Below are 17,339 nucleotides of genomic sequence, written 5' to 3'. Positions count from 1 at the left end.
TTTTGTCCACTAAAACACAGAGGATCAGTGGGGAAAGAAATGTATGAGAACTTTATTTACCTGGGTACGAAGACTTAAAAGACATATTTTGCCAGAGTTGATCACTTGCCGTACTGAATCTATGCTGGTTCCATACAAATTTTTCTCAAATTCACCATGTTCAATGAACTTTCCAGCTGCTATGTCTGCCTCAAATGCTTGCCGTGAAACAAAGTGGTAATCTCTACCAGCTACTTCGTGGTCTCGCCTACTCCGAGTTGTATCTAGGCAAACAAAATGAGTAAAATTAACCGGCATGGATCAGAGTAAGCTTGGAGGATAATTCTGCTAGTCAGGGAAAATTTCAATTTTGTAATACAGATGAAATGTAAAAAGATGAACTGAGGAAATCTCAAGAGCCCATGTGTTTAATACTGATTCATTTTATTTCTAGACAGAAATGAACAAAAATGTGGTTTTAGTATCTTAATAATATATTTAATTGCCTTAACACAATTTTATGCTTACACTTTAAATTACTTCTCACATTTAAAACACTACCACTCATCTTTTCCTTAAGTTTATTTCCACTAAGATTTTTTTTTTTAACCCTCCCACCCCCCCAGGTATTATATAATCTAAACAGAACTTCTGTGTTCAGAGATTAGGTCTAAATTTCTATTTTCTGCATCAGTTTAAAAAATCAGGAGCTGATTCTATATTGAACAGAATTTTAAGAAGCCCAAATTGAAATTCATTTAGAAAATAATTAGTACCACAGGAAAAACTGAAGTTTCTCAGTAATGACTACCTTGAGTTACAAATTCTCAAAAGATTTTATTAAAGCAAAGTTTCTCTTTCCTGGGCAAAACTGTTTTCATGAATTGGATGAAAAATTTCTCTCCAGTTAGGTCCAGTTAGGTAAACTGAAAAGCACAGGAAAATGGGAATGCATCCAAACTTACGAGGAACTGCAGATGCAAAGCGGTCTTTTTCTTTGTTCATGAGCCTCTGACGCAATTCATTCTGGCCACAGTTCTGCGGACCAATCAAAATGATAGGTCTCTTCCTATTTGCTGGCTGATGATAAAGTGACATTTCCTCATAAGTTAAGATCTCTTCATTGTCATAATCTTTGAAAAAGAAAAAGTTAAGCCCTTCAGATAGAATTACTGCCATGTAATAAAGATACAGATCTTCCAAAATAATTGGAAAGAAACACAATTTATTATTATTATTTTTTTAAATGATTTTTTATTATATTATGTTAGTCACCTTACAGTACATCCCCGGATTCCAATGTAAAGTTCAGTGCCCCATTAGTTGCGTATAACACCCAGTGTACCATGCAATACGTGCCCTCCTTACCACCCATCACCAGTCTATCCCATTCCCCCACCCCCCTCCCCTTTGAAGTCCTCAGTTTGTTTCTCATAGTCCATAAGAAACACAATTTATTATTAAAAACGTTTAACTTTTTGGATCAAGATAAGTAATAACTGGGAAGGATTATATGAATATTTTCCAATGTCAATATATACTTCCCAATACTATGAAAATAAATCAGACAATATATTAATCCTTCTAGAAGCGTTTATTGCTTCTCTTTTTTCATAGTTTGAATGTTTTAATACAACAAAACTACTTGTATTGCTTTTATTGTAAAAAAGCTAGTTTGCAGCCCATACTTTGAGAGAGGGTGGGGCGCCAGGGGATGAAGTAATGAGAACATGGTCTGTCATTTTTGTAAAACGGGGATACTAATACTACACTTAGAGGGTTGGTTTAAGGATCAGACACAATACATATGCTAAGCACAATACCTGGCATAGACAATATTTAAAATAGTAGCTACACACTAGTGTTTATCAGAGAAAGTACGAACACTTCTCCGTGATTATAGAACCTGAAAACAGTTTGTGCTGTCTGAACTTGGAATACTAATACTAACCTGAGGTCATGATTCAAGAAGTTTAAGTTGTGATAGGTGGAATAACATTCCTAAAGCCCATAATCCAGATGAAATCAGAGCTGTCAAGTGGTAAGAAACAAAGGCAGACGACGAGCAGCCTGCCATCTTCCCACTCATATTACTTCCCCTGACTAGGAAAGAGCATCAGATGTATAGTCACACTCAGCTGTAAGTTCCACGGGGGCAGGCAATCATCTTAGTCTTGCCAGTTTTTAGCACAGAGCACAGAGTAGGAACTCAAACTGTATTTGTCTAAATTCTAGCTCTGTATTAGCTTTAAGAACTTAAGCAGATCTTTAATATCTGACCTTCAATTTATTAATCTATAATCTCAAGGAATTTATTGTGAGACCTAAATGGATGAAGGTATCTAAAGCATAGAGTTACTGCCCCTGGAAGAGAATGGTTATTATAAATGATAGTTATTATTAATAAAAAATATTCATTATGATGACACCATTATGAATAGAAATATAATTCCTGCCCTTCCCAAAATGCTTTGCCCTCTGAAAAATCAGACTTCTTTCTTGTAACCTGTACAATCAGACTGTGGCAGTATTTTTATTTATAAAGACTTAGTTATACGTCTGTAAGCTTCAGATTTGCAGGTTTTCTATAGTATAATAACTATTAGAGCAGAACCAATTTAGTGTATTTTAATGGATGAAGAAACAGATATTAATCACTTAACCAAATACAGAGGAAAGGATGAAAAATTCAATAAATCTTAGCTACGCAATGTTTCAATTAGTATTAAGGATGTTTATTTTGGAAACAAAGTATATCGAATCTCAGATTTAGTTTTAAATGGGATTTTTCAATAATCTGTAACATTTTATTTTCATGTTTAATTTATGCTGCCTAAAAAAAATATCTGAAGGCACTGACAGAATAAGACTTTTAAACTGTGTAAGAAGTTAAGGAGTGCCTTTGGTTTATTTATTTGGGTTCTTTCTGACAAGAACCAAAGCAGGGGTAGGCAAATTCTAATGCACATAAAGACCAACCAAGAACGTAATGAAAAGCAGTAAAAATCAGGCTGCATTTATAAAAACTGGATGTGGTGGAAACTGTTGAACTAAGATAGTAGGTGCCTAACAGAAACACAACAGTAATCACTCAGGTCCAGCAGACTGCTGTCACTTGGGAATACAAGCCCTGTGTTATCTTTGATATGAAGAGATACTACACTTAAAAATTTTTTTAATTTTAGTAATAAAACAAAAAACTCTATGCACCTGACTCAGTCAGCAGGTACCAGGTTCTGTGGAATGGGTTGCCTCATTGTAGATAAAATATTCATTTTTACTTAAACTGTGGAATGGGTTGCCTTTATTGTAGATAAAATATTCATTTTTACTTACACTATATTGTTAGATTTTGTTACAGGCATGTATTAATTTCACAAAGAATTTAAGGAAAAATCAATATAACACTATATAATGCTAAACTGTACTTTAATTTTTATGCCAGTTTTTCTCTAAATTCAAAACACTGCATTATTCATAGGATTTCAAAAGAAAATAATTTCTGCGAAATGACTTTCTTAAGCATGTTACATTAACATTACATTAAGAAGCAAAACAGGACTAGAAATATAATTCCCTAAAAATAGTAGTTTAATTTCTTTCAAGTGTTAGATACAGACCTCTTTCAGATATAAATCCAGCTATATCTAAGAGAACCCACCATCATTTTGGTGGGGGGGGGGAGGAGCAGAGGGAGAGGGAGAGAGAGAATCTTAAGCAGGCTCCACGCCCAGTGTGGAGCCCAACTCAGGGCTCAATCTCACAACCCTGATGATATGACCTGAGCCGAAATCAAGAGTTGGATGCCCAATTGACAGAGCCATCCAGGTGCCTGAACTCACCATCATTTTTATTGGCATTATATAAAACCTTTTTCCTCTTCTTTTTATTCTTCTTTGCACACCATAGTTTTCCTGTTGAACAATTAAAAGCATAACTGTAAACGTGGTACTTGTTTCCTTGAACAAAGCTACATATTTCAAACTGAAGAACTCAGATAGTTTTCCATTTAAATTTATAAACACATATCTTATTGTTGTGTAGAACTATTTCTCAAGGAAATAGTTATAATTTTCCATTAGTCTCACATTACAGATGACCTTTAATACTTAAATCCTGTCCTTTTGAGTTCTAAGATAATCAGTTTTGCCTCTTACCATGAATATATCTTTTTTGACAATTCTAATATATACATTTTTTAAAAGAATTTATTTGAGAGAGAGCGAGCCAGCACGAGTAAGGAGAGGGGCAGAAAGAGAGAATCTTCAAGCAGACTCCCCAGTGAGTGAGGAGCCCAATGCGGGGCTGAGATCATGACCCTGAGATCATGACCTAAGTTGAAATCAAGAGTTGCCTACCTAAGCGACTGAGCCACCCAGGCACTCCCTAATATGTAAATTTAAACACAGTTCCAGATGGAGACCCAAGAAACCTTTAATTAATGACAAAATAAGTGTCCAACCTGATTTTTCTGGCTCCTTGTCTTCTTCTATGGTTTGCTTCATGGCTTCCCTTTGCTGCTGAAAGCTTTTCCCTTAACAGCAGAAAGAAAAGAGTTTAAGACAAAAGAATGTAAGTTTTTGTTTTTTAATCAAGGGGAAAATACCAGAAGTAATTCTTCACTTATGTTCCCCTTTAAATCTTTCTGCCATCATATGAGAGTATGTCAGCTATGTTTATAAGCCTCCAAATGTTCAAAGTACTAAGTTTCAACCTCACTATCAACCAATCCTAAGACACGTATATATCATCTATTAGAAAAGTTATAAACTAGTGTTAGAAAATTTAATAGTTCAATTTTTACAAAGCTTTCCACTGTGCACTTACTATGTGGAAAGTACTATGCTGGATCCTACTTCTGGATCATTTAGAATTACCTCAAATCAAACAAATTAATTCCAGGAGTTAACTTTACAAAATACATGAACATTCATCACTTTTTGATTTTATGATACCACTCAATCCCTTTTTCTTCATATGTATGTGTATGTTTTAATGATTTTTTTTATTTCCACCTTTAAGCTACCAATGATATAAAGAAATGAAAAACACAAAAATTCTCCCTCTCAGAATTAAGATTTTAATATAGGAGGGTTTCAAAGTTTTTGATATTCATCTTCTTTTCAGACATCTACCTTAAAATCAAATGTATTTTTTCTGGAGGATAAAAGTGGTTTTACTTAGAAAATCTGGATTAGAATTGTACTTTAAAAATTTTTATATCAGTTCTTTTTGTTTCGAGCCAAGGATTCTTTGAAATCAATAAGCAAATTCCATATATGTTGGGATGATCTGTAGAACTTAGTGCATTTCATAAGAGCACAAGCAAAAACAATACTGAGTTTGATACACATAAGAAGTATTAAAGATAACCAGGTTATCTTTAGGAGCTATACAGATTGCATTCCTAGTAAAAACAAATAACTATAATGAGAGGGGAAATTTTAAGAGCACTAAAATTTAAAAATAAGTAAAAAAAATTTTTTAGGTAAGTATCTGATTTTGACAGATTCAGAAAAAAAATAAGGAACAAAATAATTTTGATCAGTTACATATTAAAATTTTAAAAACAGTGTAGTTATGTACTTCTATGGCACATTTTTATAGTACATACGTATGTAGACTGTTGTAATGGCAGCAGAGGTGGACAATATGCAGGGAGGTGGACAATATGACCTCTTAAATCTTCTAACACTTAAAACCATCATCTAACTCAAACTAAGGTGGATCCATTTATTTGTCCTATAAAAAGACTTACAAATGATATCACCCAAATCTCCTTGACACATCTTTCAGAAACTCAGTATAGTCAGTCAGTCAATATACTCTAGTTCTAAATATTTACGGGCTAAGGCTGGCATGATGAGAAGATATCAAACTGATATCTGATACAAGCACTAAGTAGAGCATACTGGCTAATCAATACTCCAGGGTTTCTAGAGGAATGTCCCATGTCTCTTCCTGTGAAGAAGCAAGGGTGTAGCATCATCCTCTAAAGTTAATGTAAGAAGCCCATTCCTCATTCTCTGAAATATGACTGAGCATAGGCAGAATTTGTTCTTAGCTTTTGGGTTTTAAAACAGAGGATTTGTGGCTTTCAGTGACCTTATTAATACACACAAAGACCCAACTGCATGCAAAAGTAATTACATCATTTTTTTAAAAAGACACAAAAAAGTGAGTTTTTTCCTCTGTGAAGGCTTGTATTTTAAATGTTCTTTTAAATATGTTCCCCTATATTGTCTTTTACCTGGAACGAGCCCAGCTAGAGGCTGATTATCTTCGTCCCCTTCCCTGTAGGCTTGCCACCAATTTGGATCTTCTTGACTGATGACATGAAGTATATCCCCTTTTTGAAAAGATAGACCTAATTCTCGACATGGGACATAAGGGTCATCTGAGGGGTCATAATCAAAATGAGCTTTCACATGGATCTAAAAGATAAAAAGGGTAAAAAATCAAAACAACAGTAATGAAATGATAACACAAAATACTCAGCAAAAACATTAAAATGTTACAATTTTTCATTAGTGTAAAGTAATTATGAGTTGAAAGCAGGGAGGTTTAGTTAAGTAACAGCAGTGTTTTCTCAGGCTTCTGTTTTCTTCAATTAAGTTCATCTCTGTTGACTGCAAACATGTACAAGAGTAAAAAAAACCATATAAGAGTACGCAGAGCATTATTGCACTGTTAGCCATTAGCAAGCCTGAAGTGCTAAGGGGCCTCAAAGGCTTGAGAGAAGCAGGAGGGAACTAACTGAGACCCCTTCACCTGCCATTACTGACCTTTGAAAACAGTAACTCTGCAGCAAGGTATGTAATTTCTAAACCACAACCACCCAGAAAGGTAGACTAAACCTCACTGCATCTGTCACCTTCATAGGAGAGTGTCAGTTTCCCGGGTGCCGTCATCCCTTCTTGAATACACGGTCAATGTAACTGTGCCTTCGAGTTCCGTTTCTTTCAAAGGAATGTTTGGGTTCATAAACAATCACACCCCAAACTGCTAAAATCATCTAAATCAAATTTATAATAAATTCCTGTTGTGTTCTATTTGTAGGCTTTGAAATTTAACTAGTGGTACAAGTTGTAATTTTTGCTAACAATGTATTTTTGCTTATCAAAAATGTGTTAGACTTATAGCATTAAAGGTAAGAATTCACATGAATCTTCTTGAAAGCTAAGTTATTGCCTATATTCTTTCCTTCAATATACCTCCATAAGATATAATAAAGTCATCTTGATTCTAAGAAGTTATAAAGGAATATTCTCTTTAACTTATCCATCTGTAATTTTCATCCCACCTGGTAAAGTGGTATGTGTCATTTCCAAAATCAGCAGTCCATTTTTGTCTAATGAAATCCAACAACTGTATGCAATGAGTGTTTCCGGCCCGTATAAGTTAAATTGCAGCTCGATGAGCTAAGCAACTGATTAACATTCTAAGAATTTTATAATGCAAAGTCCTTTCTATCCAATTGTTATTTATCTTTCCTTAACTAAGCCTTTTACCCTTGCCATAATTGAGGCCATCTATCATAAGCTCAAAAGCTGTTTTATGAGAAGACGGTATCTTTTTTCAGCTCCTAAAACACAACATTGACTATTCTCAATCAATGATGATGGATATGAAATTTGATAAAATACTTTCTAAGTGATAAAGATATATATATATATATATATCTCCCTTCATAATGAGGTATAACCAAGAATTCTCATGAAAGCAACAGCCTCTTTCAGAAATTATGCTTGAGAGTATCATTAAATAAGTATTTTTATAATTTCAGAAAAATATATTACTAACTACTATAAAGAGGAAATGAGGAAATCTTAAGTCCTAATATATACAAATAACAACACTGAGGTAAAGCAATTAAATGATCCAGTTAAAAATGTAGAATTTACATGCTAGTCTGTTTTGGGGGGTAGCTTTCCACGGATGTACTCCATAAGTTCAAGAGTACACACAATCATAAGTGTATGGCTCAATGAATTTTCACAAATGAAGCATACGTGTATAACCAGCACCCATATCAAGACCCAGAATATCACCAGCACCACAGAAGCCCTGCCTCAGGCCCCCTTCAGTCACTAACCACCCTACCGTCCTCCAAGGGTAAACATCATCCTGATTCCTGGGAAGCATAGATTTACTTTCCCCAGTATTTGACTTCATACAAATAGAATCACACAGTATTCACTCTTGGGTTAAATATGGTTAAGAGACCTCATTCAGGGGCACCTGGGTGGCTCAGTCGGTTAGACGCCTTGGGCTCAGGTCATGATCCCAGAGTCCTGGAATCAATCCCTGCTTTGGGCTCCCGGCTTAGCGGGGAGCCTGCTTCTCCCTCTGCCTGCCGCTCCCCCTGCTTGTGCTCTCTCTCTCTCTCTCAAATGAATTTTTTTTTTTTTAAAGAGACCTCATTCATTTTGACAGTGTTCTGCTGCACTCCAATTATAGGGTGCCGTAACAAGCCTTGTTCTTGATGTGAAAACAGAGTTTTGATTAAAATCTTGAAAATTTGCCAAGTAAAACCAAAGTGAATTTTAGAAAGTTATACAAAGGTAGCAGAGAATCAAAACACAGTTGAGAGACTGGTTAAAGAGATATACATACAATTTGTAATCTTGACATAAGATGCAGGATAGTCTAGAAGTACCTAATATGTAGGATTATCAAAAAAACTTCCGCTTATCATCTCTGTCAATCAGTGCTTCCAAAATCTGCTTAAGTTGTTGCTTTTTAGCCAAAAAGTCTTAGAAATCTAAATATGGAATTACAGGGATTATTTAAGGTGGTGAAGAGATCATTTTTGTTATCAGGGTTTCAGAGATCTGTGAAATCAGACTAACTTGGTCACCTGATTGATAATTTTATCAAATTAACTTTCTGAGAGCAATACCCAGCACATTTTCAAAGTGTTCTGCTCAGATCACCTGCCCGGAATGTTTATCAAAATACTAAATTCTTGGGGCGCCTGGGTGGCTCAGTCGTTAAGTGTCTGCCTTCGGCTCAGGTCATTCTAGGATTAAGCCCCGCATCGGGCTCCCTGCTCAGCAGGAAGCCTGCTTCTCCCTCTCCCACTCCCCCTGCTTGTGTTCCCTATCTCGCTGCCTCTGTCAAATAAATGAATAAAATCTTAAAAAAAAAAAAAAACTAAATTCTTATTGCCACATCTCAGACTTCAGGATTCTGCATTTTAACTAGCTTCCTCGGGTAACTGTTTACATACATGCCATTTAAAATATACCCTAAGGGATGCCTGGGTGGCTCAATTGGTTGGGTATCTGCCTTCAGCTTGGGTCATGGTCGCAGGCTCCTGGGATCAAGCCCCACATCAGGCTCCTTGCTAAGCAGGGAGTCTGCTTCTCCCTCTCCTTCTGCCTGCCGCTCCCCCTGCTTGTGCTCTGTCAAATAAATAAATAAAATCTCTTAAAAAATGAAAAATAAAATATACCGTAAAATCTTAGGGAACTACTACCCTGAGGGAAACTAATCAGACCACTGTGGAGGCTGTATCTAGGTCTATGACTTTTGCCAAAGGTCAGCAAAATCAGCCACAGATGCTTTTCTCTCTCTCCTCTTGCTTAGGTGTTACCAGCCCTTGACTATTCAGATTTAGCTGGTTTGGAACTGGGCCTATCTCTGTGTAGGCTGAAGAAGAGTACAGAGGACAAATGCTTTGCTTATATAACAAGTTTATCTAGTGCAGTTTCAAATGTACCCCTAAAATTAACAGCAAAATTTATTTCACATTAGAGATTAATCATTTGGTTAAAATCTGAGCACTGCCTTGACATGCTCTATGTGACTTCTATCCATATATTCTAACTGATCAATTCTTATTAGTGCTAGAAGTTATCTTCATCCCTCTTTCTTCTCCTGCTCTGTTAGTGGCTAGTTTAGTTCCATACAAAAGAAAACAGAGCCCCCCCCACCTTTTTTGAGAGGGAGAGAGGTGGGGGGATGGGGCGTGGCAGGCGTGGGGGGGGGAGAGAGAGAATCTTAAACAGGCTTCATGCCCAGCGTGGGCATGGGGCTCCATCTCACGGACCTGAGATCATGACCTGAGCTGAAATAAAGAGCTGGAGCCACCCAGGAGCCTCAAACAGAGCCCTTTTTAAAATGGAGAGATGCTGACCCTTATAGAAGACTCCAAGGTTTAACTATGCTGTAGTATCAGTACAATGTGTCTGACCAAAACAGCGTTTGCTTTCTAAACAAAACGAAGTCTTCTAAATTTAAAATTATAGGGTTGTTTAAATACAATTATCTTCTAGCCTAACATTTTTCTCTTTGCCTTTTTTTTTTTTAGTACCCATAAGCTCGTAAGCTATTCACATTTGAAGTCCTAATGATGGGGATATGGTAAAGATAATGATTCATCAATTTATTTACATCTTTCCTAAGGGATTCAATCTCCAAAATAATTTTCCTTTTTAATTTTTATTTCTGTATTTATTATAGATTTATTTATTTTGAATTTTAAATTATTGGTGGAAGAGAAAAGAATGAAAGTTTATCTTCCTTTAGCTTGGTCTAAACTTTACCCCTCACATTGTAAAATTAAGGCAGCATCAAGAAAAGCCTTTCCAGTGTCAAGCAACAGTTTTCAAAATCCTCCTCCAATCTGAGATTGCTCCTCCCAATGCCCACTCAAGGAGGATTATCTTTGGGCATCTGGGTGGTTCAGTTGGTTAAGCATCTGCCTTTGGCTCAGGTCATGATTCCAGGGTCCTGGGATCAAGTCCCTGCGTCAGGCTCCCTGATCAATGGCGGGCAGTTTGCTTCTGCCCCCACCTCTAGCTCATGTGCATGCTCTGATAAATAATTTTTTTTTTAAAGTACTATCTTTATTATTTGCTTCCATTTTTTTACATGAGAAGTTTGGGGTATCTGTGGGACATCCAAAAGATACTTAGAAGGCAGACAGAAATATGAACCTTAGGGTAATAGCAAACTGAATACAGCAACTGCCCTAACTTGAACAGGGATGTCCATCTAATATACACCGAAATTTTCCATATTTTTTGTATCTCTAATATGTATTCATAAAACCTTACTGCATTATAAAATTCCAGATCCTCTTCCAAATGAGAAAAAAAATTAAGATGAAAATTAGATAATACATTTTATACCTCTAACAGAAAAGTGAATACATTTGACAGCAGTGGTTCTCAACTTTTTCTGCCCACACAGTTAATTATCTTTATTATAGACTGTGAATGTGAACATCCTTAAACCATTATTTTTCAATTTTGCAAACACATCAAGTACATATAAACAGACTGCTCCTCTGACCTGTTCTCCCCACAGTAAATACAACTATTGCCCAGAACTCTCCTTAGAATTCCAGACTGATATATTCTTTTTTTTTAAAGGTTTATTTATTTTAGAGAGGAAGAGGGATAGAATGTGAGCACATGGGGGGAGGCAGAGGGAGAGGGAATGAGAGACTCTCAAGCAGACTCTCCACAAGCGCAAAGCCCTACATGAGGCTCAATCTCAGGACCCTGAGATCATGACCTGAGCCAAAACCAAGAGTAAGATGCCTAACTGACTGAACCACCCAGGCGCCCTCTGATATACTCAGCTCTATGTACTCAGTATGTCTACCTGAATGCCCCTCAAACCTGGAAAATGGACCCTTCATTTTTCTCCCCAAATCTGTTTTTCCTTCAAACTTCCCTTTAGTAATAACCAGCACCACTATCCGCCCAGTTACTCAAGCATTCTTATTTCCTCTTTCCTTTACCCTCCACGTTCATTACAAGGTCCTGCCATTTCTACTTCTAGAACACAGCCTGATCCATTTTCTCCACTGCCACTATCATCTTGGTTTAAACCATCATCATACTTTACGATGACTTCAGTTTCCTCAATCTCCTTGCTTCCATCATTGGCTCTACTAATTCAATTTCTACACAGCAGCCAGAGTGGTTTTTTTTTAAATAAGACCAGATCATGATACTAATATTTAATATCCAAACTCTTGTTCACAGGAGAGACATGGGAAAAGACACAGAGACTGAGGCTGCCAGAATTCAGAAATAGTTTATTTCCTCATTTTTCTTCTTCAAAAAACTTTAAACAGAAGGAAGGTTGCAGAGGCAACATCAACTTCAATATGTTCCATAAGGAATAAAGGGAAAAATGTGGAATGATAGCCAAAATAAAAAGCATAACTGTGATGAAATATTGAGAAAAAAAATGAAACTGTGTCCTCTTTCAGAGTGTTATGTTTTTGTAAAAGTTAACAATAACAGATGTAATACATCAGCCTTCCATGTTAACTTGGCATTTTAAAGTCTGTAATTTTTTTAACAGCTTTACAGAGAAATAATTCATATATTATAAAAGTTACTACTGTATACATTAGTTTTTAGTAAATTCAGAGTTGTGCAACCGTAAATAATTTTACATTTTTATCACCCCAAAAGGAAACCCCATACTCATTAGGAATCACTCCTTTGCTCTCCTAACTCCCGTTCCCTACACCTAAGGAACTATTAAACTACTTTCTGTCTCTATGGATTTACCTATTGTGGACATTTCATATAAATGAACCAATACATGGCCTTTTGTGACTGGCTTCTTTCACCTAGCCTAATTTTTTCAAGGTTCATCCATGTTGTAGCACATATCAGTACTTTATTCCTTTTTATTTCCAAATAATATTCCTTTCTATGGATATACCACATTTCACTTTCCATTCATCAGCTAGCAGACATTTGGGCTGTTTCTACTTTCTGGTTAATAAAATAATGCTGCTATGCACATTCACATACGAGTTTCTGTGAGGATGTATGTTTTCAATTCTCTTGGATATATACCTAGGAGTGGAAATGTTAGGGTGTACAATAATTAAGTCTGTTACTACAGCTAGTTGAAAAAATGTTTAACATAAAGAGCAATACAAATTCTAAAATTAAAGTTGTGCATACTTTATAAAAGCACCCCCCCCCATGTTTAAGTTATATAAATGACCTATAATAACAGAAAAACTTTGACAAAAGTTAGAAGTCATAAAAATTTTGGAAGAAAAGTATGTCCTACTTTTTACTTTTCAGAGTTTAATAAATCTGAAATAATAAAATAATAATCTATAAAATAATATTTGTATTTTTTAAAATAAAAACTGCTGAATTTACCTTTTACTTGAGTGCAATAAATGACCTATAATAACAGAAAAACTTTGACAAAAGTTAGAAGTCATAAAAATTTTGGAAGAAAAGTATGTCCTACTTTTTACTTTTCAGAGTTTAATAAATCTGAAATAATAAAATAATAATCTATAAAATAATATTTGTATTTTTTAAAATAAAAACTGCTGAATTTACCTTTTACTTGAGTGCAAGAAATAATTACAGTGACATTTCTAGGGACGCCTGGCTGGCTCAGTCAGTTAAGTGTCTGCCTTCAGCCCAGGTCAAGATCCCAGGGTCCTGGGATCAAGCCCCACACTGGGCTCCCTGCTCAGTGGGAAGTCTGCTTCCTCAACTCCCCCTCCCCCTGCTTGTGCTCTCTAATAAATAAAAAAAATCTAAAAAAAAATAAAAGTGACATTTCTAATACTCAAAAGTAAACAAACATTCACGTGTGAGTTTTTGTGTGGATGTAAGTTTTTGATTCCTTGGTATTTACCCAAACGAGATGAAAACATGTCCACACAAAAAAACCTGCACAGGGTTCTTTATAGCAGCTTTATTGGTAACTACCAAAACCTGGAAGCAACCAAGAAATTCTTTGGTAGGTAAGTGGATAAACTATTGTATAACCAGACAATGGAATATTATTTGGTACTAAAAAAAAAAAAATGAGGTACCAAAAGCTAAAAAAGACACGGAGGAAACTTAAATGCTATCACTCATGAAAAAAGCCAATCTGAAAAGGCTACATACTGTATAATTCCAGCTGTATGACATATGGAAAAGGCAAAACTATGGAGATCAGTGGTTGCCATGGGTTGCAGGGGAGAGGAAGTGATAAATAGCCAGAGCACAGAGGATTTTTAGGGCAGTCAAACTATTCTGTATAATCCAATGGTGGATACATATAAATTATACATTTGTCAAAACCCAAAGGATGTACAACACCAGAAGTGAATCCTAATGAGAAATAATGAAAGCATTGATTCATCGATGTAACAAATGATACAAGATACTGATAGTGGAGGCAATTATGCATATGTGGTAACTCTCTGTTCAATTTTGCTGTGAACCTAAAACTACTCTAAAAAAATAAAGTTTATTAATTAAATAAAAAAGTAAATAGTAGACATCAGACCGTAAATAATGAACACAAAAAATCACTTACTACTGTTTCCTTAGCAGGAGGAGGCTTGATCTGTTGACTAGGAATCAGAACAAATGTCAGAGTACCATGCATATCAGACTGCAATAGAAAGATTAGGTTATTTTAAAAATCTATCTGTATGAAAATCGTTCTATGATGTTATGATCAATATTCCCTAAACTGGATATTCTGGATCCCCTAGAAGACTTTTTAAAAAGTTGGTAAAGATGAATGCCATTTCATCAGGAAGCATAAGTTAGGCCTTTCATGGACTCCATCATAGTAGAGCTAACCAGGAATGTGGCACTGTGTAATCCTGGTCCACTGGAGGAAGCCACTTAGCCCAGAAGTCTTTGGTTTTTGTCTTACATTTAGTGTAACCTTAGGGAGATTATACAGTGATGGTTTGGAAGATACCACAGTGCTATTAAAGTTCTGGGTTATCTACTCTGGCAAACATCAACGTTAATACAGCAGAATTTGAAACAGTAATTGTGACCAGGATTGGAAAAGTGATGCAAATATACAAATACATTCTCACTTCCCAGATACCTGGTCTCTGTCGCCCATCCTGTTTTTTAACTGTATAGTGTTACTGTTAGCTATTATTTCCCAGTACACCACTGACTGCCTTGTTCAGATACCTCCAGCCTAAACAGTAATCACAAATCAAACAGCAGCAGATAGGAGAGATTCTACTGTAACATCTGATGCTAAGTAAATAAGAATATGAATCTGGTTTGTGGATATATACAAAGTGATCATAAATTGCCCTCAAAGACTAACTTATAAAATGGCTTCCTGATTATACTGACACCATCCAACAGAACTTTTTACGATGATGGAAATGTACTATACCTACATCTTAATATGGAAGCCATTAGCTATATACTGCTCTTGAACACCTGAAATGCAGCCAGTATGAATGGGGAACGGAATTTTAAATTTTACTTAATTTAAATCTAAATAACTAGCACATGTAGCTAATGGCTATTATGTTGGACAGTGTACATTAATACCATTGCTTTTAATCAGTTGAACATTTAAAAAATAAATTAAAAAAACAAAATAAAAACGAACTTAAAAAATGATGAGGGCATGGGGGCGCCTAGATGGCTCAGCGGTTAAGCGTCTGCCTTCGGCTCAGGGTGTGATCCCGGCGTTATGGGATCGAGCCCCACATCGGGCTCCTCCGCTATGAGCCTGCTTCTTCCTCTCCCACTCCCCCTGCTTGTGTTCCCTCTCTCGCTGTGTCTCTGTCAAATAAATAAAATCTTAAAAAAAAAAAAAAAAAACGATGAGGGCATGGACTTTGTTTTGTCACTATTTTCCTAGTGGCTAGCATATAATAGGCACTCAATAAATATATGTTGAAGAACTAGTTATATCAGTGATTTCAGAGGCAAATGAAATATACCTAGCAGTAATAAGGCTCAAAATAAAAAAATATCAGTGATAACCACACCAAAATAAAACTACTAAAAAATATTGTGGAAACAATTAATTATATCATGTGAAAACCGGGCTAGAAATTGTCTAGTGTTAATATTTTTAAAATATTGTATTTTTAAGTCTAATAACAAAATAGCTTTTAAGAACCTATCAGTTATACTTCTGTATCAACTTACCAACAAGTCAAAAACCTCATTGACATCTTTCCCTCGAATTTCAATGCCATTAATTTCCAGAACCTCATCTCCTTCATGTAGTAGACCACTTTTCTCTGCAGCACCTCCCTTTACTATCCGACTAATGATGACAGAATCCATTTCGTTACGAACTGTAGCACCCTAGAAAAAGGCAGTATCTAATTTTAAAATAAAAATTTACTTTTTTATCAAACATTTCTTCATTTAAAACTTTTCTATTCAACAATATTAGCCTTCAGTTTAGAAAAAAACTAACTTACACAACTACAGTAAGCATGGTAATTAGCTTTGAAAGTTGACCGTTTTCCTTACAACATTTTCTGCTTCCAACATGCTGCATTTGAATTCTAAAATCAAGCAGACTTTTGAAGTATACAACAACAGAAAAATGCACTTACTTAAAAACAATGTGAAGACCTCTAATTAAATTTTTCTCTATATGCTTGATGCTATTCAAATGGTTATACTATATTTAGATGTAATTAGTGTACACAACTTATAACTATCAAAGTCCTTTTATAAAATTCAAAATATAATTAAGGGATGAATAATCTGGTTTATTATTCAAATATTAAATACAGCTGCATCAATTCAAATTAAAATGTATTAAACATTAGTATTTATTACATAAATTGGAAGCACAACTGAAACATATGCATTCAAAAAATGGAAATATGAAATACAGAATAAAGCTTAAAAGTAGACAGAGTATGTAACATTTTTCTACTAAACTTTTATTTTAAATTTTGTTATAACTCCCAGTGTGTCTTTTCTGGTGGGGAAAAACCTAGTTACATAAACCGCCCATAAAATACAGTCCTTATTTTATGTACCACACCCTTCAAAACATAATTTGAGACATGAAGATTCACGACTATTTCTCTGAAAATAAAAGAAAGAAAATTAAGGCAACTACAGCAGACTTAGAAAAGAGATTGAAAAAAGTTTTACATATAAAAACATTAAAAATGCTGGCTAATTGAACATAATAAAAAAAACATTAAACAAATAACAATTTAAAAAAATTAAAAAACAGACTAACATTAAAGAATACATACTTCTAAGTATATGTGAACTATATAAGTAATTGTATTTCAACAGAATGGAATGCAAAGATTAGAATTTCTGATTACTGTTTTTTTTTTGTTTTTTTTTAAAGCTGGGAGAATAATGAAGCAGATAACTTTTCCCTTTGTTCCTAAACAATTATTTTATAAGCTATTATTTTCATCAAATTATAGGTAAGAAAAGATAAACAAATTTTTCTCAACTGAATAAGGAGTATTAGCAAGAACATAAAAGAACTCCAGCAAACCTCAAAAAAAGAAAAACTACTAGAAATGTAAAGGGGTCTTCGACTATCTGCCACACATAAGACCCCTGTGTAGAGAGGATCTCAGATCAGAGATGTGGAGC

General features: G+C 35.1%; 1 protein-coding gene across 11 annotated transcripts in view; it reads right to left on the bottom strand.

Annotated features, from left to right (window-relative positions):
- MPP5 (membrane palmitoylated protein 5) overlaps positions 1-17,339 on the bottom strand; it is a 76,862-nt gene that overhangs the window by 8,965 nt on the left and 50,558 nt on the right. For all 11 annotated transcript variants that reach the window (XM_034642853.1, XM_034642856.1, XM_034642852.1 and 8 more), the window contains 7 exons: positions 15,903-16,064; positions 14,296-14,373; positions 6,230-6,413; positions 4,442-4,513; positions 3,822-3,893; positions 945-1,112; positions 61-263 (listed from right to left, as the gene is read on the bottom strand). In XM_034642853.1, coding sequence (XP_034498744.1) covers positions 61-263; positions 945-1,112; positions 3,822-3,893; positions 4,442-4,513; positions 6,230-6,413; positions 14,296-14,373; positions 15,903-16,064 — 939 coding nt within the window. The remainder of the gene's footprint in view (positions 1-60; positions 264-944; positions 1,113-3,821; positions 3,894-4,441; positions 4,514-6,229; positions 6,414-14,295; positions 14,374-15,902; positions 16,065-17,339) is intronic.

This window comes from Ailuropoda melanoleuca, chromosome 14 (assembly GCF_002007445.2).
Source record: "Ailuropoda melanoleuca isolate Jingjing chromosome 14, ASM200744v2, whole genome shotgun sequence".
NCBI classification, from domain to species: Eukaryota; Metazoa; Chordata; class Mammalia; order Carnivora; family Ursidae; genus Ailuropoda; species Ailuropoda melanoleuca.
This window is presented reverse-complemented; position numbering and strand designations above follow the sequence as displayed.